General features: G+C 48.5%; 1 protein-coding gene across 2 annotated transcripts in view; it reads left to right on the top strand.

Annotated features, from left to right (window-relative positions):
- The window catches only part of ibtk (inhibitor of Bruton agammaglobulinemia tyrosine kinase), a 126,281-nt gene that overhangs the window by 89,536 nt on the left and 12,817 nt on the right, over nucleotides 1-23,928 (top strand). For both annotated transcript variants that reach the window (XM_078212465.1, XM_078212466.1), the window contains 5 exons: nucleotides 3,060-3,172; nucleotides 8,701-8,852; nucleotides 10,430-10,584; nucleotides 18,072-18,164; nucleotides 23,265-23,426. In XM_078212465.1, coding sequence (XP_078068591.1) covers nucleotides 3,060-3,172; nucleotides 8,701-8,852; nucleotides 10,430-10,584; nucleotides 18,072-18,164; nucleotides 23,265-23,426 — 675 coding nt within the window. The remainder of the gene's footprint in view (nucleotides 1-3,059; nucleotides 3,173-8,700; nucleotides 8,853-10,429; nucleotides 10,585-18,071; nucleotides 18,165-23,264; nucleotides 23,427-23,928) is intronic.

The following is a 23,928-nucleotide window of genomic DNA, read 5'->3' as shown; positions in this document are numbered from 1 at the left end:
ATCTATCTCTACAGTATAGCTACAATTATGAGCTCATGTACCAACATCCCCCTCCCCCCAATCAACTTTATGCCAATGTTTCAACATACTGAACTGCCACATAAGAAAACCTAGCTTGCATAATCCATTTTACACTGCAGACAAAATGAAGTATTTTAATTTATGGCTTAAAGCAATGTGATATATGTATAAACAATCTCATCTAGTGGTATGGGAACTTGATAGTCAAGCAGTTGATTCCCAAGCTATCGCACACAACAGTGTCGCACTAAGTACTTTCCAGACACAAGAAGTAAGTATCAGATTGGAGAGTTGTTGAAACCCGAGAAATAAGCTACTTCTGGAACATATGGAAGAAAGCTATATTTGAGGGAAAGGGCTAACTGACTTTTCTCTTAGAAACATAGAAAAACTACAGCACAAACAGGCCCTTCGGCCCACAAGTTGTGCCGAACACATCCCTACCTTCTAGACCTACCTATAACCCTCCATCCTTTTAAGCTTCATGTACTCATCCAGGAGTCTCTTAAAAGACCCTATTGAGTTCGCCTCCACCACCCCTGACGTCAGCCGATTCCACTCGCCCACCATCCTCTGTGAAAAACTTACCCCTAACATCTCCCCTGTACCTACCCCCAGCACCTTAAACCTGTGTCCTCTCGTAGCAGACATTTCCACCCTGGGAAAAAGCCTCTGAGAGTCCACCCGATCTATGCCTTTCAACATCTTATACACCTCTATTAGGTCTCCTCTCATCCTTCGTCTCTCCAAGGAGAAAAGACCGAGCTCCCTCAGCCTATCCTCATAAGGCATGCCACTCAATCCAGGCAACATCCTTGTAAATCTCCTCTGCACCCTTTCAATCTTTTCCACATCCTTCCTATAGTGAGGCGACCAGAACTGAGCACAGTACTCCAAGTGGGGTCTGACGAGGGTCTTATATAGCTGCATCATTATCCCCGGACTCCTAAACTCAATCCCTCGATTGATAAAGGCCAGCACACCATACGCCTTCTTAACCACCTCCTCCACCTGCGGGCCGATTTTAGAGTCCTATGGACCCGGACCCCAAGATCCTTCTGATCCTCTACAGTACTAAGAGTCTTTCCCTTTATATTGTACTCCTTCATCCCATTTGTCCTACCAAAATGGACCACGACGCATTTATCTGGGTTGAAGTCCATCTGCCACTTGTCCACCCAGTCTTGCATCCTATTTATGTCCCTCTGTAACTTCTGACATCCCTCCAGACTATCCACAACCCCACCAACCTTGGTGTCGTCGGCAAACTTACCAACCCATCCCTCCACTTCCTCATCCATGTCATTTATGAAAATGACAAACAGCAAGGGTCCCAGAACAGATCCCTGGGGCACACCACTGGTGACCGACCTCCATTTAGAAAAAGACCCATCTATACCCACTCTCTGCCTCCTTTGGGCAAGCCAGTTCTGGATCCACCGGGCAGCAGCCCCTTGGATCCCATGCCCTCTCACTTTTTCTAGAAGCCTTGCATGGGGGACCTTATCGAACGCCTTGCTAAAATCCATATAAACCACATCTACGGCACGGTAGCACAGTGGTTGGGCGGCACGGTAGCACAGTGGTTAGCACTGCTGCTTCACAGCTCCAGGGTCCCGGGTTCGATTCCCGGCTCGGGTCACTGTCTGTGTGGAGTTTGCACATTCTCCTCGTGTCTGCGTGGGTTTCCTCCGGGTGCTCCGGTTTCCTCCCACAGTCCAAAGATGTGCGGGTTAGGTTGATTGGCCAGGTTAAAAATTGTCCCTGAGATGCGTAGGTTAGCGGGATTAGCGGGTAAATATGTGGGGGTAGGGCCTGGGTGGGATTGTGGTCGGTGCAGACTCGATGGGCCGAATGGCCTCCTTCTGCACTGTAGGGTTTCTATTTCTATTCTACTGCCTTCCCTTCGTCAATGTGTTTAGTCACATTTTCGAAGAACTCCACCAGGCTCGTAAGACACGATCTGCCCTTGACAAAGCCATGCTGAGTATTCCTGAGCATACTAAACCTCTCTAAATGCTCATATATCCTGTCCCTCAGGATCTTCTTCATCAGTTTACCAACCACTGAGGTTAGACTCACAGGTTGGTAATTACCTGGGCTATCCCTATTCCCCTTCTTGAAAATAGGAACCACATCCGCAATCCTCCAATCCTCCGGCACCTCTCCCGTCTCCATCAACGATGCAAAGATCATCGCCAGAGGCTCTGCAATCTCCTCCCTCGCCTCCCACAGTAACCTGGGGTACATCCCATCCGGACCCGGCGACTTATCTATCTTGATGCCATTCAAAGATTCCAGCACAACCTCTTTCTTAAAGTCCACATACTCAATCCTTTCAGTCCACCGCACGCCCGCAGTACATCCACCCAGGTCCTTCTCCTCTGTGAAAACCGAGGCAAAATACTCATTAAGTACCTCTGCCATTTCTACTGGTTCCGTACAGACTTTCCCGCCTTCACCTTTTATAGGCCCTATTCCGTCATGTCTCATCCTTTTACTCTTCACATATTTATAGAACGCCTTAGGGTTCTCCTTAATCCTACCTGCCAGGGCCTTCTCGTGACCCCTTCTGGCTCTCCTAATTTCCTCCTTTAGTCCCTTCCTACAAGTATACTCTTCTAAATCCCTATCTTCGCCAAGCTCTCTGAGCCTTTTGTACACTTTCCTTTTCTCCTCGACTAGGTCCCGCACAGCTTTCGTGCACTACGGTTGCCCGAAAATGTCTGAAGTTTCATATATTTGACAGTTTTGCTTATTATTCACTTGGGCTTGTATGATGAACAGGGGGACGCTCAGTTTAATAAACGTAAAGGGTACAGCTTAAGGGTACTTTGAGATATTGAATGGGGAAAGTTTCCTGTGCATGGTGGAGACTGTAGGAATATGTTGTGCATTTTTTCCTTGCTTATTTGACATCAGTTTAATGAAGATTGTAAAACGCATCCCAAAAATGTAAGTAGTTTCTACCTTAGTAAGACAGCTGTCCAACACTGTGTGTGAAGCTTGTGGTATAAAATTAAAATTGTTTTTTTCAGAGAAATGCTTATCAAAAAGGCAAAAGTGAAGGCAAAAAAGAAGCAGAGACGTCGCTCAGACAGTTCAGGAGGGTACCATTTATCTGATCTCATTCAGAGCCCAACTGCAACAGGTAAGCCACAGTTGAGGTAGTGTAGTGAGGGGAGGATGTGACCAGGTTTTGGGCTGCTGATTGTTCATTCAACATCTGGCAGGTTTATTTCCATTAAAACTCGGATTATACTGCAGTTCCTAGTCTGACAAGCATGGTACCATCACAGTTTAGGCTTTAGGTCCACAAAAAGCTGAAGGATTATCTTTTTTTGAATGGTGAAGCAAGGGGCTGGGAAGGGACTTTAGGTTAGAGTACTGCCCTTTCAATCTTCGAACATTGGCAAGCAGATGGCACTGTCCTTGAAAGACCTCTGTGAAGACAGAGTCAGATTTGCTTGTGATCCTCTCACCTGACAAATACCTGTGAACACTTGCTGAGGCTTTCCTGTGAATAGACAATACATTGGGACCCATAGATTAACTAACCTTTAGAAACCATATCTCACAACAAGCCCACAAATATGAGAGCAGAAAGGTGGCTTGGGAAAAAATGTCTCCTAAGCATAAATGTTTTGCAATTCTTTTGTATGTTAAGAGGCCTCACATACCTCTCTATAGCAGCCCTTAAGGCCATGGTGGTGGTGATGGTTTGTTTGATTAGGGAATTATGCTTATTTATTTTGAATAGAGCTAGGCTGAACAAATGTTTCTGAGAAATGGTATGAATTGGTTTTTATGTCTGTGGCAGAGATTTAAATGAAAAAAAAAACAAATACTGAAAATGCCTCAAGTAAGTCAATCAACATCTGAAATTGAATAGTATAAATTTTCCATCAGAGCTGTGCATCAATTTGTACCTCGCATTTTAAATTTTCTCCTTTGACTGCTGAAAGGACAGAATCTTGCTGGGATGTAGCTCTGTGGAAACCCACCAACCTTCTGGTAAATGGCAATTCTTTATGCCAGAACCTAGACATTTAGCTTGAGAAGATTATTCTTCATGGAAGACACTGAGCCTGGCCCCCTCATCCATATTCAAACATATACACTTTTGATACATAATTAGACTCTAGGATCGAAACCCTACCACCTCGCCTGCCCCGGAATCGAGGCGGGCAAGGTTCCCAGAACGGAAATTTCTGTTGGCCTCGGGCGGGATTTTACGATCTCTCCCGAGCAAGGCTTTAAAATCCCGCCTGAAGTTGAGTGGGCTTTCCATCCTATCCCACAATCCCAGTTAGCGGAATCCTTTCGACAGTCTTGAAATTTGATGCGAGTCTTTTCTACTTGGTATGATTCAATGGCAGATCGTGCATGCCTTTAGGTACAAATCTGTTGGGAGGTATAATGGTACTTTCTTTTCAGATTAAGGACAGTAATGAGTGCAAAGGGATTTTTATTATGAACTGATACCTTGTGGCATAGCTTATTCTAGAGGATTGCGTTTCTCTCTGCTAAATATTTCTGGTTCTTGCCAATATTGCTGTAATGTGGTTTTCAAGATATAGCATATCTGACATATGCAGGAAATGGAAGGTAATACATTGTGTTTTAGAGATGACCAAGAGAAAAGGCTGCCGCAGAGTTGGGGCAACATGGTAGTTAAAAGAGAAGTGGGATAGGGTTGAGCCTAGGAGAGGGTGGGTGTGGAGCAAGAAGAAGGACTACACTTGGAAAAAATGCACAATGACCGAGGGGGGATGCTTATGCAGGTGGGAGCTCCACAAGGGAGGTGGTCGGCAAGGGAGAGCTGTATGTAGGGGGGTGCTCCACAAGGGGGGGGGGGAGGGAGGAATCGTGCGAGGGGGAGTCAGGACGTTGGGGGGGTGCATGGCAAGGGATTTATTGGAAGAATCCTGGTGCCCCAATGCTGGCGATTTGTGTTGATCTGGGCGGAGGGGATAGCAATGCCGGTAATGGGTTGGGAGGGGGCTCCCGGTTCACTAGGAGATTGGGGCTCCTTGCACAGTGGTGCCCAAGTGCTCTAAAGCTATCTTCCCGGGCTTACTGAGACTTCGCCCCGCTGATGCAAGGCTCTCAGCGGTTAGAAAAACTGACAAGAGTGTGAGAAGATTGCAGTGCTGAACTCACCCAAAAGACCAGTCCCATGAAACACTTTATGACACTTCAAAATTTTTTGGGAAGATTCCACAATGGTCTTGGAGACTAGATTGCACAAGGGTTACACAATAGTTTAGCTTGCCTTATCCTTATGCCACATAATGTAACTTGAGCGTCCTGCATCCTGGACGGTTAGAAATAGAGAACGCAAATTCATGGTTTATGTAAGTTGCTTGTAAAGTAGTAATCTTTACAGCACCAATATCTGGACTATTCTGAGAAAGCAGTTGCTTTCTACTGTTGCAAGCACAACCATTGACTCTAAAGTTGTTATTGTGGAAAGATACAAGGACGGGGCGGGGGGGGGGAACTAAGATTAATCGATTTTCCCTTGCATACTGGCTTTTCTTTATTGCTTTGTGAGTAACATGTTTTGACAATTGTTATGGACAGGGGAGAAGAGAGAAACTGAAACTCCCAATTCCTTTCATTTCTGTTTGTAATCAGTATGGCTCATTTTTTTAAAAGGTAGATGTGTGTTTGTAAAACCCTCGTCAGTGTGATCAATTTAAGCAGACTTCTGTGGGTTTAAACAAAGTATTGTTTATTTTCACATTCCCCCCCGCTCCTTCCACCCCATTGAAAGGTCTAAGTGCTACATATATCACATACTCCAGAATGATGCAATTGAAGAAGTAGAAAAGAATAGTTAGAAGCTCACATGCCTTTGCGAGTCTCTTGAAGAAGGAAGCTTTTCCCACTCTGGAATTGAAGTCCCGATATAAGATTGGGGTCGGACATCAGGATTACTAAGGATTCCTTCAAAGAGAAGAATGTTCAGGCCATGAAATCAGGCACTTGTGGCTGTTGCATCATGGGTTTCAGTTACTTTACATTTGGAATCTGACTGGGAAGCTTTTTTAAAGACTTTTAAGACTCTTGATTCTTAAAAGACAAATTTTCTCTGCAGCTGTTGTACAGTTGGTGTTATTTTTCAGATAGACCCTCAGCCTCTTAGCTTAGGGATTTCAGTATCAGAGACCCAGTTTCTGTCACATGACCAATAGCCATTGATGTACCATTGAAGGTAGAAGGTGGTCTTTCACACTTAACTTGTGGTGAGCTGATCTCATCAGCTTTTTTTCTTATATTGTAAACAACATAAGAGCCTAGGAGTCCATTGACTCTGTTTTGGAGTAAGCTTTGCACAATGGCAGGTGTGAATTTCACAAATGGGTGCTGTTCTTGCATGTCCAATGACATGAATCAATTCCGGCCTCCCAGATTGCCAGGATCCACTGCATTTCGCCTACCGCCACAATAGGTCCACAGCAGACGCCATCTCCCTGGCCCTGCACTCAACCCTGGAACACCTAGATAACAAAGACACCTATGCCAGACTCCTATTTATCGACTACAGCTCAGCCTTCAACACCATTATTCCTATGAAACTCATCGCCAAACTCTGGCCTGGGGCTCGGCTCCTCCCTCTGCGACTGGACCCTGAACTTCCTAACCCACAGACTGCCATCAGTGAGGATAGGCAACAACACCTCAAAGATCATCCTCAACACCGGTGCCCCACAAGGCTGTGTCCTCAGCCCCTTACTATACTCCTTATGCACCTGTGATAAATTCCACTCCAACTTCCTTTTCAAGTTTGCTGATGACACCATCGTAGTGGGTCAGATCTCAAACAATGATAAAACGGAGTATAGGAAAGAGATAGAGAATCTGGTGAACTGGTGCAACGACAATAATCTCTCAATGTCAACAAAACAAAGGAGATTGTCATTGACTTCAGGAAGCTTGGTGAAGGGCATGCCTGTCTACATCATTGGGGACGAAGTAGAAATGGTCGAGAGCTTCTAGTTTTTAGGTGTCCAGATCACCAACAACCTGTCCTGGTCCCCCTATGCTGATACTATGGTTAAGAAAGCCCACCAATGCCTCTACTTTCTCAGAAGACTGAGGAAATTTGGCATGTCCGCTACGACTCTCATCAACATTTACAGATACACCATAGAAAGCATTCTTTCTGGTTTTATCACAGCTTGGTATGGCTACTGCTCTGTCCAAGACCGCAAGGAACTACAAAGCATCGTCAACGAAGCCCAGCCCATCACTCAAATCAGCCTCCTACCCATTGACTCTGTCTACACTTCCCGCTGCCTCGGAAAAGCAGCCAGCATAATTAAGGACTCCACGCATTCTGGACATTCTCTCTTCCACCTTCCATTGGGAAAAAGATACAATAGTTTGAGGACACGTACCAATCGATACAAGAACAGCTTCTTCCCTGCTGCCATCAGACTTTTGAATGGACCTACCTCACACGAAGTTGATTTTTCTCTACCCTAGCTATGACTGTAACACTACATTTTGCGCTCTCTCCTTTCCTTCCCTGTGTATGGTATGCTTTGTCTATACAGCTCGCAAGAAGCAATACTTTTCAATGTACACTAATACATGTGACAATAATCAAATCATTCAAGGGGAGTCCCCATATCCATCTTAACAATTCATCAGTGTCCAATTATTTATATTTATAAATGTATACAAGGATAATGTTTTTCTGCTAACTATTTTAGTTAAAATAGGAACAGGAATAAGTTATTTTGCTCCCGGAACCTGTTTACCATTTAATTTGATTATGACTGGCACATACTTAAAAATTACGGAAAAAACAAACTAGCCCACGAAAGAACCTGCACTAAGGTTTTGCAGATCTGAGATAGCAGAAGTAGACATGGAGGCTGGAAAACTATTGGATTGGCCTAATAGAAGAAAGCAAGCTCCAGTTGTTATATCCTGATTTCTGAAAGAAAGTGGGATTTCTGGTCAGAATTAATTGGTATTAGCTACCAAATAAACCTGTTGGACTTTAACCTGGTGTTGTGAGACTTCTTACAGAATTAATTGGACAGACTTGTAACATGGCACCAACTACATGAATAATTTTAAATATTTATGTATTATTTGTACATGATATTTATACAAGTTTATGAGGTCAGTGAAAGATGAAACTTCGAAAAGAAATCAGAAAAGCATTGAGAAATTTAGTTTGTTTTCTGACAGTTGTCTAGATGGATGGATTTGGAAAACAAAATGTAAGCATAAATTTTACACTCCCCGCGGCAGGATTTGGGCAGGAAGTGAGGCGGGATAAAGGAAATTGCAGGGGCATGATCACATTTGGGTTCCTGCCTGCCCAAACCACACAGTGATTTTCTGTTGGGTCGGGTAAGGCGTTGGATGGGAAGCCTGCCCTTCCCCCAATAAAGGCCCTTAAAATTCAGGCAGTAATTTTGCTTTGTCGGCTTCTAATTTTTAATTGATAGCTTTTTAAAAAAAATTTCAGCAAATCTGCATGATTAATGTAACTGGTTATTTGAACCAATTTGAAAAAAGTGTGACATATCATTTTATACACTATGGATATAGTTAAGTTGCGCTCTGCACGTTGAAAATGGGGTGTATGCAAGACTCATTACACAAGACATTTTATAACTGTTCCTTTAAGATCAATATTTATTATTCTTCCAGATTTGCAAAGACCTGCTAAAACTAATTCAGTGGAATCCCTGCAGGAGATGTTGATGTCTGATTCTGAAGGCAGCTATGCTGGTGGAGTTGCCAGCCCCAGAGAATTAGCTTCACCGGATTTTTCAGCTGGATTCAGCCAGGAGAAATCTGAGGTCTGCATGCTGTATGCAGAATGTTGTTGTGACTGATAGTTATAGTGCAAAGCAAAATCAAGCAAAAAATGTCGTGCATCCGTTTTTATTGGCAAAGGAAATAAAAAGTGCATTTGACAAGAGTAACATTTAAACTTTTATGACAGTAATATGAAATCTGACTCAAATATTGCAGAGTTCGGGCTTTAGTCACAAAGTGAATTAAAAGTATAAAAATTGCAGCTTCTCGAATGGGTGCTTGCATTAATTTATTGGTTTCAGAAAACTTCTAACCTTCTTAAGACTGTCAGCAGTTTATATTTATATCCTACAAAAATGATTTCTTCTCATGTAAACTACTCAATTGAGCTGTAAAAAAATGCAAACATTATAAAACATAAATTAAACTAATGTTAGCAGTTTTTGCATTGTATTCAAGGTATAGTTTTTAAATTCTAAACAATATAGTTTCCTAATACCTGAAAGTAATCTATATGATAATTACATTGTACCAAAACATTTTACATGTAATGTTCATTGATTACACTGTTAGAAATGGAAGTACTGAAATAATTGTACACATCAAATGACTTAATAAGTAGCTATTAACTGGCCTGTGTGAGGCATATAACTTTATTAGGTTTACAGGCATAATCTGGTATGATTTATTTCTGAGGAATCTTACAGCCCAACTCTCACCACTTACAATACAACTTACAAAATTAGTTTACTTTAGGTTACTCCTGGAAATTCTTGTCCCCTTGAGCTTGTAACTGGCTGGTTTGTGACTTTTCAGGTGAAAAAGTGACCTCCAATTGCAATGATCTTCTTTTGTGCCAGCTGCTAAAAAGTTCTCCCCTGAATCCCATTGACTTCGGTCACACTGTTTTGATATAAAGGACAGTCACTCTCCCCTCACCTCTGGAATTAGCTTTAGTGTCCATGTTTGGCTGTAATGCAGTCTAGAGTCAGTGGTCCTGGTGGTAACTCAAATTGAGTATTGTTGAGCAGGTTCTTGGTGAGTAACTGTTGCTTGATAGTATATAACACCTTTTATTCCATCAACGAAGTCGATGAAATTTTCCCATTCATGGTTAGAGCAGGAATGGCACTGACAATATATCTGAAAGATGTGAGGGAGGGGGGCCGAGTAGATCTGGAATAAGGAATAGTCCACATAACCCACAAAAAGAGAGGCGTAACAAGGACCCATGTGTATACCCATAGCAACATGTTTTATTTGATTTGAAAGTCAAAGGAGAAGTTGTTCAGCATGAGAACAAGTGTGAGCAACAGGAGCAAGATGGTGGGATGAGGATTGGTCAGGCCTCCATTCTAGGAAGAAGTGGAGAACTCTCTGGCTGTCTAGGTGAAGGATGTCCAAGGTGAGAAGTCTGAAGCTTTTATCCTTGTCATCTGACATTGTCAGAACCCATCAATTTGATTCACTGCCTTGAAATGGACTAACAGCTATCCATTATCCTATGTAATTGCCTGTGGTCCTTTAATAATGAGAATCTAATGACCAAGTTGATCAGTGATTGCAAGAGTTTAAAGAATCGTTGCAGAATTTTATGCATAATTGTTTCATGTTTTAGATTGATGAAAGAGCCCATCTTTCTGAGATGAAAACTCCAACTGAAGAGGCAAAAGTGAATGAAAAGATATTGACTTCCAAGAGAGCGTCTAACCCAAAACCCATTCCAAGATCCAACTCTGGAAAGGCTACTGGCTGGATGACCAGTTCTTTCAGGTATAAATCTCTCTCATTTTCATTTAGAAAGCTTATTTTCTAGTAATGTATCGATATGAATATATAGGTTGCATGTCTGTATATCAAAGATATTATACATTTAGCCAATGCATGATAAGACGTTAGTATAGTTTAGTTCTGTCCAACATGTTTCAAGGTAATACCTGTTATAAACGCATTGGTTAAATAAAATGGCCTTGAACACCAGCAGTTTGCATTTATAAGGCATCTTCAATGTAGAAAAACATGCTAAAGCTCTATCGAGGGATAATTTGGGGGGGGGGGGGGGATGACTATTGAGCCAAAGAAGAGATGGCTGAAATTCAGTCAAAAGAGTAGATTTTAAGGAGAGTTTTTTTTTAGGAATATAGGACTTAGAAGTAGTAGTAGGCCATTGCCGCTTCGAGCTTGCTCTGTCATTCAATAATGTCATGGCTGATCTCCTTGTGCTCTCAATTCTACTTTCCGGTCTGCCCTTAACCCATGATTGCTTTGTCTATCAAAAATCTATCCAGCTCTGCCTTGAGTAAATTCAATGATCTAATCCTCCGCTGCTTTCTGGGGAAGAAAATTCCACAGACTAATGACCCTCTGAGAAAAAAATATCTCTTCACCTCTATTGCCAAAAGGAGACCTCTCATTCTTGAACTATGTCCCCTGGTTCAGGAAGCATCCTCCTGGGAGAGGATAGCTTTGTTAGAAATCAATGAATGGTTGATATCTTAAATTAATTTGGCATTTTCTTCACATTAAAGTTGAAAAACTCTGGATACAGTGATTTTTATCTCCATAATCTATAATAGAATCATAGAAATTTAGGAGCACAGAAGGAAGCCTTTTGGCCCATCGTGTCTGCAGGCCATCAAATAGCCAACATGACTGGTCCCAATTTCCTGCTCTTAGTCTTTACTCTTGGAGGTGTGGCACTTTCGTTCTTCTCCAAGTACTTTTTATTTTCTGAGAGTTTCTACCTTTCCCACTCTTTTGAACAGTGAGCTCTGGATTTCCACCAGCCTATTGGTGAAAAGAATTCCTCCTGATTCCTCACTAAACTTGTTCCATCGTGCTGTAAATCTATGTCATTGTGCTATGAACCCCTCAACCACTCCACCCCGAGTCATACTATCTAGGCCTCTCATAATTTTAAATACTTCAATTATATCTCCCATCAGCTTCCTCTGTTCCGAAGAAAATAACCCGAATCTATCCATCTTTTCCTCTTTGCTAAAGTTCTCCAGTTCCGGCGGCATTCTGTTAAATTTTCTCTAAATTACCCTCTTGAGTGTAATCGCATCTTTCCTATAATGCAATGACCAGAACTGCACACAGTACTCCAACTTGACCTTAACTAGTGTTTTATACAGTTCCAGCATAACATCCCTGCTCTTCTATTCTGTATGTTGTCTAATAAAGCCAAGTATCCTGTATTATCTACTTGACCACTTTATCTACCTGTCTAGCCATCTTCAGGGATCTATGGACATGAACTCCCACAGCCCTCTGTTCCTTTACACTTCCCAGTATGCCACCATTTATAGTGTATTATACTACCATATATTATTGCATATTCCCACACCTTTATAGCCTTTCCCAAATATATTACCTCATACTCCTCTGGGTTGAACTCCATTGTTGTGACTACCTGATTAGTCCATTGATATCTTCCTGCATTTTGCTTCATTATTAACCACACGGTCAATTTTTGTATCATCTGCAAACTTCTTAACCATGCATATTACATTTAAGTCCACATGATTGATGTATTCCACAAAAAGCAAGGGACCTAGTACTGAACCCTGCGGAACCCCACTTCAAACAGTCATCAGGTCACAAAAACACTGACCATTTTCTTCCTGCCTCTGAGCCAAATTTGGATCCAATTTGCCACTTTGTTTAGATTATTTTACTTTTGTGATTCGTCTGCCACCTGGAAACTTATCAATACCCTCATCGGCCCTCATTACCAGCTCAATCACAGTAGTCAAACAAAACCTCTCCTCAACAAATCCATGCTGACTGCCTTTGATTAATCTGTGCCTTTTTTAAATGAAGTTTTATCCTGCCACTCATAATTTTTTCAAATAATTTTTCTACAACCAAATTTAGGCTGATTGGCTAGTAATTACTCAGTCTATCCATTTCTCCCTTTCTAAGTGATGTTATTTGTCCTCCATTCCTCAAGCATCACACCTGTAGCTGGAGAGCATTAGAAAATTATCATCAGAACCTTTCTTCTATTTCTTCTCTGGCTTTCCTTAACAGCTGAGGATACATTTCATCCTGGCTTGAGGATATATCCCATTTCTACGATGTTAAACCCATAATATCTTCTATCTCAGTATATTCATTTCATCTAATATTTCACACTTCTTCCTGATTGCTCTTTATATATTTATGAATCATCTTAAGTTTTCCCTGATGATACTTGCCAATGTTTTTTCATGATCGAGGGATTTTCTAAATTCCTTTTAATTTCATCCTTGCCAGTATAATCTGTTAGGTTTTCTGCAGTATTGAGTTCTCGACATCTTGAATAAGTTTCCCATTTTTCCTTTATTCACTCCTGTAAAGGAAAAGGGCTGTGGACTTTTTCGTCCCACTAGTTTTTAAGGCAACATATTGTTCTGAACTCTCTAAGTGCTTTCTCTGACCTGGTGCTGACTACCACAACAGTATGCAGACATCAGGAAAGCATGTCGCTCCCTCCCTCCCCTGGCACATTGCCTGTCGCTCCCTCCCTCCCTCCCCTGGCACACTGCCTGTTGCTCCCTCCCTCCCCTGGCACACTGCCTGTCGCTCCCTCCCTCCCCTGGCGCGCTGCCTGTCGCTCCCTCCCTGCCCTGGCACGCTGCCTGTCGCTCCCTCCCTGCCCTGGCGCGCTGCCTGTCGCTCCCTCCCTGCCCTGGCGCGCTGCCTGTTGCTCCCTCCCTGCCCTGGCGCGCTGCCTGTCGCTCCCTCCCTGCCCTGGCGCGCTGCCTGTCGCTCCCTCCCTGCCCTGGCGCGCTGCCTGTCGCTCCCTCCCTGCCCTGGCGCGCTGCCTGTCGCTCCCTCCCTGCCCTGGCGCGCTGCCTGTCGCTCACTCCCTGCCCCGGCGCGCTGCCTGTCGCTCCCTCCCTGCCCTGGTGCGCTGCCTGTCGCTCCCTCCCTGCCCTGGTGCGCTGCCTGTCGCTCCCTCCCTGCCCTGGTGCGCTGCCTGTCGCTCCCTCCCTGCCCTGGCGCGCTGCCTGTCGCTCCCTCCCTGCCCCGGCGCGCTGCCTGTCGCTCCCTCCCTGCCCTGGCGCGCTGCCTGTCGCTCCCTCCCTGCCCTGGCGCGCTGCCTGTCGCTCCCTCCCTGCCCCGGCGCGCTGCCTGTCGCTCCCTCCCTGCCCTGGCGCGCTGCCTGTCGCTCCCTCCCTGCCCTGGCGCGCTGCCTGTCGCTCCCTCCCTGCCCTGGCGCGCTGCCTGTCGCTCCCTCCCTGCCCTGGCGCGCTGCCTGTCGCTCCCTCCCTGCCCTGGCGCGCTGCCTGTCGCTCCCTCCCTGCCCTGGCGCGCGCTGCCTGTCGCTCCCTCCCTGCCCTGGCGCGCTGCCTGTCGCTCCCTCCCTGCCCTGGAGCGCTGCCTGTCGCTCCCTCCCTGCCCCGGCGCGCTGCCTGTCGCTCCCTCCCTGCCCCGGCGCGCTGCCTGTCGCTCCCTCCCTGCCCTGGTGCGCTGCCTGTCGCTCCCTCCCTGCCCTGGTGCGCTGCCTGTCGCTCCCTCCCTGCCCTGGTGCGCTGCCTGTCGCTCCCTCCCTGCCCTGGTGCGCTGCCTGTCGCTCCCTCCCTGCCCTGGCGCGCTGCCTGTCGCTCCCTCCCTGCCCCGGCGCGCTGCCTGTCGCTCCCTCCCTGCCCTGGTGCGCTGCCTGTCGCTCCCTCCCTGCCCTGGCCCGCTGCCTGTCGCTCCCTCCCAGCCCTGGCGCGCTGCCTGTCGCTCCCTCCCTGCCCCGGCGCGCTGCCTGTCGCTCCCTCCCTGCCCCGGCGCGCTGCCTGTCGCTCCCTCCCTGCCCTGGCGTGCTGCCTGTCGCTCCCTCCCTGCCCCGGCGCGCTGCCTGTCGCTCCCTCCCTGCCCCGGCGCGCTGCCTGTCGCTCCCTCCCTGCCCTGGCGCGCTGCCTGTGGCTCCCTCCCTGCCCTGGCGCGCTGCCTGTCGCTCCTTCCCTGCCCTGGCGCGCTGCCTGTCGCTCCCTCCCTGCCCTGGCGCGCTGCCTGTCGCTCCCTCCCAGCCCTGGCGCGCTGCCTGTCGCTCCCTCCCTGCCCTGGCGCGCTGCCTGTCGCTCCCTCCCTGCCCTGGCGCGCTGCCTGTCGCTCCCTCCCTGCCCTGGCGCGCTGCCTGTCGCTCCCTCCCTGCCCTGGCGCGCTGCCTGTCGCTCCCTCCCTGCCCTGGCGCGCTGCCTGTCGCTCCCTCCCTGCCCTGGCGCGCTGCCTGTCGCTCCCTCCCTGCCCTGGCGCGCTGCCTGTCGCTCCCTCCCTGCCCTGGCGCGCTGCCTGTCGCTCCCTCCCTGCCCTGGCGCGCTGCCTGTCGCTCCCTCCCTGCCCTGGCGCGCTGCCTGTCGCTCCCTCCCTGCCCTGGCGCGCTGCCTGTCGCTCCCTCCCTGCCCTGGCGCGCTGCCTGTCGCTCCCTCCCTGCCCTGGCGCGCTGCCTGTCGCTCCCTCCCTGCCCTGGCGCGCTGCCTGTCGCTCCCTCCCTGCCCTGGCGCGCTGCCTGTCGCTCCCTCCCTGCCCTGGCGCGCTGCCTGTCGCTCCCTCCCTGCCCTGGCGCGCTGCCTGTCGCTCCCTCCCTGCCCTGGCGCGCTGCCTGTCGCTCCCTCCCTGCCCTGGCGCGCTGCCTGTCGCTCCCTCCCTGCCCTGGCGCGCTGCCTGTCGCTCCCTCCCTGCCCTGGCGCGCTGCCTGTCGCTCCCTCCCTGCCCTGGCGCGCTGCCTGTCGCTCCCTCCCTGCCCTGGCGCGCTGCCTGTCGCTCCCTCCCTGCCCTGGCGCGCTGCCTGTCGCTCCCTCCCTGCCCTGGCGCGCTGCCTGTCGCTCCCTCCCTGCCCTGGCGCGCTGCCTGTCGCTCCCTCCCTGCCCTGGCGCGCTGCCTGTCGCTCCCTCCCTGCCCTGGCGCGCTGCCTGTCGCTCCCTCCCTGCCCTGGCGCGCTGCCTGTCGCTCCCTCCCTGCCCTGGCGCGCTGCCTGTCGCTCCCTCCCTGCCCTGGCGCGCTGCCTGTCGCTCCCTCCCTGCCCTGGCGCGCTGCCTGTCGCTCCCTCCCTGCCCTGGCGCGCTGCCTGTCGCTCCCTCCCTGCCCTGGCGCGCTGCCTGTCGCTCCCTCCCTGCCCTGGCGCGCTGCCTGTCGCTCCCTCCCTGCCCTGGCGCGCTGCCTGTCGCTCCCTCCCTGCCCTGGCGCGCTGCCTGTCGCTCCCTCCCTGCCCTGGCGCGCTGCCTGTCGCTCCCTCCCTGCCCTGGCGCGCTGCCTGTCGCTCCCTCCCTGCCCTGGCGCGCTGCCTGTCGCTCCCTCCCTGCCCTGGCGCGCTGCCTGTCGCTCCCTCCCTGCCCTGGCGCGCTGCCTGTCGCTCCCTCCCTGCCCTGGCGCGCTGCCTGTCGCTCCCTCCCTGCCCTGGCGCGCTGCCTGTCGCTCCCTCCCTGCCCTGGCGCGCTGCCTGTCGCTCCCTCCCTGCCCTGGCGCGCTGCCTGTCGCTCCCTCCCTGCCCTGGCGCGCTGCCTGTCGCTCCCTCCCTGCCCTGGCGCGCTGCCTGTCGCTCCCTCCCTGCCCTGGCGCGCTGCCTGTCGCTCCCTCCCTGCCCTGGCGCGCTGCCTGTCGCTCCCTCCCTGCCCTGGCGCGCTGCCTGTCGCTCCCTCCCTGCCCTGGCGCGCTGCCTGTCGCTCCCTCCCTGCCCTGGCGCGCTGCCTGTCGCTCCCTCCCTGCCCTGGCGCGCTGCCTGTCGCTCCCTCCCTGCCCTGGCGCGCTGCCTGTCGCTCCCTCCCTGCCCTGGCGCGCTGCCTGTCGCTCCCTCCCTGCCCTGGCGCGCTGCCTGTCGCTCCCTCCCTGCCCTGGCGCGCTGCCTGTCGCTCCCTCCCTGCCCTGGCGCGCTGCCTGTCGCTCCCTCCCTGCCCTGGCGCGCTGCCTGTCGCTCCCTCCCTGCCCTGGCGCGCTGCCTGTCGCTCCCTCCCTGCCCTGGCGCGCTGCCTGTCGCTCCCTCCCTGCCCTGGCGCGCTGCCTGTCGCTCCCTCCCTGCCCTGGCGCGCTGCCTGTCGCTCCCTCCCTGCCCTGGCGCGCTGCCTGTCGCTCCCTCCCTGCCCTGGCGCGCTGCCTGTCGCTCCCTCCCTGCCCTGGCGCGCTGCCTGTCGCTCCCTCCCTGCCCTGGCGCGCTGCCTGTCGCTCCCTCCCTGCCCTGGCGCGCTGCCTGTCGCTCCCTCCCTGCCCTGGCGCGCTGCCTGTCGCTCCCTCCCTGCCCTGGCGCGCTGCCTGTCGCTCCCTCCCTGCCCTGGCGCGCTGCCTGTCGCTCCCTCCCTGCCCTGGCGCGCTGCCTGTCGCTCCCTCCCTGCCCTGGCGCGCTGCCTGTCGCTCCCTCCCTGCCCTGGCGCGCTGCCTGTCGCTCCCTCCCTGCCCTGGCGCGCTGCCTGTCGCTCCCTCCCTGCCCTGGCGCGCTGCCTGTCGCTCCCTCCCTGCCCTGGCGCGCTGCCTGTCGCTCCCTCCCTGCCCTGGCGCGCTGCCTGTCGCTCCCTCCCTGCCCTGGCGCGCTGCCTGTCGCTCCCTCCCTGCCCTGGCGCGCTGCCTGTCGCTCCCTCCCTGCCCTGGAGCGCTGCCTGTCGCTCCCTCCCTGCCCTGGCGCGCTGCCTGTCGCTCCCTCCCTGCCCTGGCGCGCTGCCTGTCGCTCCCTCCCTGCCCTGGCGCGCTGCCTGTCGCTCCCTCCCTGCCCTGGCGCGCTGCCTGTCGCTCCCTCCCTGCCCTGGCGCGCTGCCTGTCGCTCCCTCCCTGCCCTGGCGCGCTGCCTGTCGCTCCCTCCCTGCCCCGGCGCGCTGCCTGTCGCTCCCTCCCTCCCTCTCCTGGCGCGCCGCCTGTCGCTCCCTCCTTCCCTCCTTTCCCCTGGCGCGCAGCCTGTCGCTCCCTCCCTCTCCTGGCGCGCCGCCTGTCGCTCCCTCCCTCCCTCTCCTGGCGCGCCGCCTGTCGCTCCCTCCCTCCCTCTCCTGGCGCGCCGCCTGTCGCTCCCTCCCTCCCTCTCCTGGCGCGCTGCCTGTCGCTCTCACTTTCCCTTGCTGCTGCTAATCTTGACTGTTCCTTTTCATACATGTGATCTTTTTGCTGAACCTTTGTGCCTTGAGTTCATTTCTGTTCCCACTCCTACTCATATCATCATTTCCAATTAGTTGCAACATTTGAGACCAACTTAAAATTTATCCCGTATAATGTGCATCATTGTCTCAGTCATTGCAGCAAATGAACAGTTCAAATCTGATCACAGAATTCTCCTGCACTTCCTAAAGTAATTTCTTCTTATTTAGTCCTGTGAGTCCTCCCACTGTTGGCCTACGCGCTATCATGGAAATGGAAGAAAATATGCAAAAATGTGTTATTACACCAAAGACTAATGCAAGGTGAGTGTAAGTTTTACTCTTGTCAAAAATAATCAGAACAAAGTTCTTGATGTTTTATTTCTTTATTCTTGCATCTTTTACACACTGTAGAAACGAGATTTATTTTGTGGAAAAAGCATGTGTAAGCAAACCTGTAGAATTTGCATATGTCACTGGGACTGTAGCACAAGTAACTTCTGTCTCAGCATAAGGCCCAGGACCTTTTTAAAATTCTCCTTGCCTCCTTTTTAAAGGCTGTCTGCTCCTACTTTCTCCATTCTCCAACTACTATAAATCTAGCATTACATCTATCTATTTATAGAAAGGACTAATGTCGTTGTTTTGTGTTTATTGCTGTTTTACTGTGTCTTAATTGATCTGTGTCTTAAAAGCCGGAATGAGCTGATTAAAAATTGTTTTATTCTTTCATGGAAAGTGTGCACCGCTGGCAAGGCCAGCATTTATTTGTCCATTCGTATTGGCCCTTGACGAGGTGGTGTTGAACCACCACCTTGGTCCAGGTACACCAACAGTGTTGAGAAGAGAATTCCAAGATTTTGATCCCGGAGCAGTCAGGAAATAGTAATATACTTCTAGGTCAGGATGGTGTGTTTCTTGGAGAGGAACTTGCAGATGGTTGTGTTCCCACATCTGCTGTTCTTGTTGCTTCAGGGTGGTACAGGTCTCTAGTTTGAAAGATACTGTCAAAAGAGCCTTGGTGAGTTCCTACAATGCATCTTGTATGTAATACACACTGCTGCCACGATACGTTAATAATGGATAGAGTGAATGTTTAAGGTGGAACTTGAGGTGCTGCTCAAGTGTGCTGCTTTGTCCTGGCTCCTTTCAAGCTTCTTGAGTGTTGTTGGAGCTACACTCATCACAATACAAGATAGTGCAGTGTAGATGATAGATAGGCTTTGGGGAGTCACGTGGCGAATTGCACACTTCAGAATTCCCAGCCTCTAATGTGCTGTTGTAGTCTGTGTGTATATGGCTAATAAGAACATAAGAACTAGGAGCAGGAGTAGGCCATCTGGCCCCTCGAGCCTGCTCCGCCATTCAATAAGATCATGGCTGATCTTTTCGTGGACTCAGCTCCACTTACCCGCCCGCTCACCATAGCCCTTAATTCCTTTACTGTTCAAAAATGTATCTATCCTTGCCTTAAGAACATTCAATGAGGTGGCCTCAACTGCTTCACTGGGCAGGGAATTCCACAGATTCACAACCCTTTGTGTGAAGAAGTTCCTCCTCAACTCAGTCCTAAACCTGCTTCCCCTTATTTTGAGGCTATGCCCCCTAGCTCTAGTTTCACCTGCCAGTAGAAACAACTTCCCTGCTTCTATCTTATCTATTCCCTTCATAATCTTACATGTTTCTATAAGATCTCCCCTCATTCTTCTGAATTCCAATGAGTATAGCCCCAGTCGACTCAGTCTTTCCTCATAAGCCAACCCTCTCAACTCCGGAATCAACTTAGTGAATCTCCTCTGCACCTCCTCCAGTGCCAGTATATCCTTTCTCAAGTAAGGAGACCAAAACTGTACAGAGTACTCCAGGTGTGGCCTCACCAGCACCTTATACAGCTGCAAAATAATCTCGCTGTTTTTAAACTCCATCCCTCTAGCAAATTCCATTTGTCTTCTTAATTACCTGCTGCACCTGCAAACCAACTCCTTGAGATTCCTGCACGAGGACACCCAGGTCCCTCTGCACAGCAGCATGCTGCAATTTTTTACTATTTAAATAATAGTCCATTTTGCTGTTATTTCTACCAAAATGGATGACCTCCCATTTACCAACATTGTACTCCATCTGCCAGACCCTCACCCACTCACTTAGATTATCTATATCCCTTTGCAGACTTTCAGCGTCCTCTGCACACTTTGCTCTTCCACCCATCTTAGTGTCATCTGCGAATTTTGACACACTACACTTGGTCCCCAATTCCAAATCATCTATGTAAATCGTAAACAATTGCAGTCCCAACACTGATCCCTGAGGCACACCACTAGTCACTGATCGCCAACCAGAAAAACACCCATTTACCCCCACTCTTTGCTTTCTGTTAGTTAACCAATCCTCTATCCATGCTAATACATTACCCGTAACACTGTGCACCTTTATCTTATGTAGCAGTCTTTGGTGCGGCACCTTGTCAAATGCCTTCTGGAAATCCAGATACACCACATCCATATGTTCCCCATTGTCCACTGCACATGTCTAGTCCCATTCCGTTTCTGGACAGTGATAAGACTCTAGAATTTACCACTCTGCTCATGGGGAACAGCCTTAAAATTGTAACATATAAGTAGGAAACTGTGGTTCAAAAAGGCAGAGGTTTTAGTAGGCTGAGCCTGGAGCAGGTGCATGGCATAATAGCCTAATGAATGTTGCAGATTTGGTTCAGTACATCACACAACTTGTTTGCAATACTGTATTACATGTTACAAACAAGCTTAGAAAACCATGGCCTGAAAGTATTGAGAGACAGGGGCACAGGAGTTTCTGCATTGCCCTCTCCTCCTCCACATTCATATGAATGCACTTTCTACAACATGCTCATCAATGAAAGGTAATCAGTGTGTAAAGTTTATCACCAGTAGGAAAAATGCTGAGTGCTTTTGGTTGTGGTACAGAGCAATCATTTGAATAGAACACCATTTAAGTAGCTTTTATAAACTGCTGGCTTTGGGACTGCTGGGATGATAGGGTTGGGAGCTTTCAGAGTTTCGATTTACTCAGGAAATTGTTCTTCTTTCATTTTACCTGTCTCCACATCAATCAGATAGGTATCATGGGTCCCTGCTGTGGTTACTGCTAAATCTCTATGTTCAAACAGAGGAATTCAGGAAATCGAGGCTTATTTTAACGGTGGTTACAGAACCCTAGGTAGTTCAGTGATGAAGCTAATAGCAAAAAGGCTGCAGGAGCATTATCTTCAATACTTTCATCTGGATGATAGAAATCCACGGGATCAAGGAAAGACTGTTCCAATCATTCTGTTGCCACATACTCGGTATCCCTTTGTCAACATTGATTTACAGCTACTTGGATTATTTCTTGTGTGTCTACCAAACATTACCATTTGAATTTGCTTATTACACAGGAATAATTTGGCATCAAGGATTAGAAACACTGACCTAGTGGTTCCCTTCTTCTAAATTGGCTCTGTTTTAGCATGGCTGCTACAGGTCTGTGAAGACTATCACCATTTAGATGAAAACTTAGCTATCGAGTAGGAATGAAAACCTTATAAAAATATTCTAACCTTTCTAATATTAAACATTGCAGCTCAGTTTCTAGATATTTGTAAACCTCTTTACAGCAGATGAACATTACTAGTTTTATTATATTCTACACTATGGTTAAATTGCAAGACAATTTTATTTCTAGGTAATATGTCGGGTTGTCTGCTAATTACTGCAGATATTCTATCTAAAATTTGCATTTTTTAAACTCCCATGGTAACACTGCAAAAAAACAGAGGAGGCGACGATCCAGTGGTATTGTCACTAGACGAGTAATCCAGAGACCATGGGTAATGCTCTGAGGACCCTGGTTCGAATCCCACCATAGCAGATCGTGAAATATGAATTCAATAAAAAATCTGGAATTAAAAGTCAAATAATAATCTTCATATATCGTAATAACCTGTCTAGTTCACTAATGTCTTTTAGAGAAGGAAATGTCATCTTTACCGGATCTGGCCTAAAAATGACTCCAGATCCACAGCATGTGTACATGTCCATAGGACTCTAAAGACAACAGGACAGGTAGATAAGGTGGTTATGAAGGCATATGGGATACCTGCCTTTATTAATGTCACATTTATGTCATTTATGTCACATTATCACCACAGCTTGCCCCTGGTCTTGCATAATCTCACCAGCTGTTCTGTCTGGAGACAATACACATCTCTTTAACCTGTGTTTAATGTTCCCTCCAACCACATTATCTGTACCTTTTAAGACCTAGCTGGCTGTAGAGATTTGCATTCTAATTAGTATTCTGTAACTTGATTTCTGTGTCTGTGCACTGTTGGAGAACAGATAACCACTCCATCTGACGAAGGAGCAGCACACTCTGAAAGCTTATGGTATTTGCTACCAAATAAACCTGTTGGACTTTAACCTGGTGTTGTGAGACTTCTTACTTTATTAACTGAGGCATTGAATACAAGAGCAGTGAAGTTATGATAGAGCTGTATAAAAGGCTGATTAGGCTACACCTGGAGTCCTGTGTGCAGTTCTAGTCACCACACTATAGGAAGGAAGTGGTTGCAATAGAGAAGGTGCAGAGGCGATTCACCAGGATGTTGCCTGGGCTGGAGCATTTCGGCTATCAAGAGAGACTGGATAGGCAGGGATTGTTTTCCTTGGAGCAGAGAAGGCTGAGGAGGGACCTGAACGAGGTATATAAAATTGAGGGCAGAGATAGGGTGGATGGAAAGGAACTTTTCCCCTTAGCAGACTGATCAATAACCAGGGGGCATAGATTTAAGTTAAGGGGCAGAGGTTTTGTAGGAGATGTGAGGAAAAGCATTTTTGCCCAAAGGGTGGTTGGAATCTGGAATTCACTGCCTGAAAGGGTGGTAGAGGTGGGAACCCTCAAAACATTTAAGGAGCATTTAGATGAGCACTTAAAATGCCATAGCATATAAGATCACGGGCCAAGTGCTGAATTGCTGGCACGGACACCAAGGTGGCAAAGTACCTCTTTCCATGCTCTCCCCATTTCTGCATGGGTTTTTTCCGGGTGCTCTGGTTTCCTCCCAAAGTCCAAAGATGTGCAGGCTCGGCCATGCTAAATTGCCGCTTGGTGTCCCAAGATGTGTAGGTTAGGGGCGGATTAGCAGTGTAAATGCATGGGGTTATGGCTGTAGGTTGGTGGTGGGCCTGGTAAGACGCTCTGTCAGAGAGTAGGCGCAGACTTGATGGACCGAATATTCTCCTTCTGCACTATAGGGATTATATGATTCAACTCTATGACTCAATGTGGTTAACTCTTAAATATCCCCAGGGTGCGCAATAAATGCTCACCCAGCCAGTGACATCTGCATCCCATGAATGAATTTTTAAAATTGTTTGCTTGTTTAACCATGCAATGTTTTCACAGTGGGAATAAGTCTGCGTGCCATGGAGCAAAGCTTTCTCAGAAGCAGAGGAAGATGATTGCCATGACAGCTAGGGAACCGAGCACAAACAGCATACTGGACAGCACGCCTGTGAAATCTGATCTGACTATATCATTAACCCCATTAAAGACAGGAAATGCTTGGTAAGATCACAAGCTTTAACAAATTGAAATATGCAAAATAAATGGATTTTAAGTCGTGTTTGCTATATTTTCTGATGCTTTAGGCACTCGACCTTGGTGCCTTTTCTTATGATTTTTTTCCTGTACTTGTCAGCTGCATTTGCATGTCACTTGCATTAAGTACACTTGCCATTTTATGAGTCAGCATTGCAAGTTGTGGAGTATCTCTGGCCTAGACCCCACTGGGAAGTGAAGTTCGAAAACTGGATGACAATTCTTGTTAAATAATATAGGCTTTTGCATTTTTTGTAACACAAAACTACCCCTTGCATAATTTCAATACCCAGCTCATATGTTTGTTATATTTGACTCCGCAGCTGCATATAATAATTTCCTTACACACTTTAATAGTCTCCATCTTGTGCTCAAATTCACCTTTGAAATGGAGCAGTCAAATGAGCTCCCCTTCTCTGACGTGCTAGTTGAAAAATCATCTCTCCCACTGTCTATTATCAAGGATTTC

This window comes from Mustelus asterias, chromosome 5 (genome assembly GCF_964213995.1).
Source record: "Mustelus asterias chromosome 5, sMusAst1.hap1.1, whole genome shotgun sequence".
Classification (NCBI taxonomy): Eukaryota; Metazoa; Chordata; class Chondrichthyes; order Carcharhiniformes; family Triakidae; genus Mustelus; species Mustelus asterias.
Note: the sequence above shows the minus strand (reverse complement) of the source record. Positions and strands in the feature narration are given on the sequence as shown.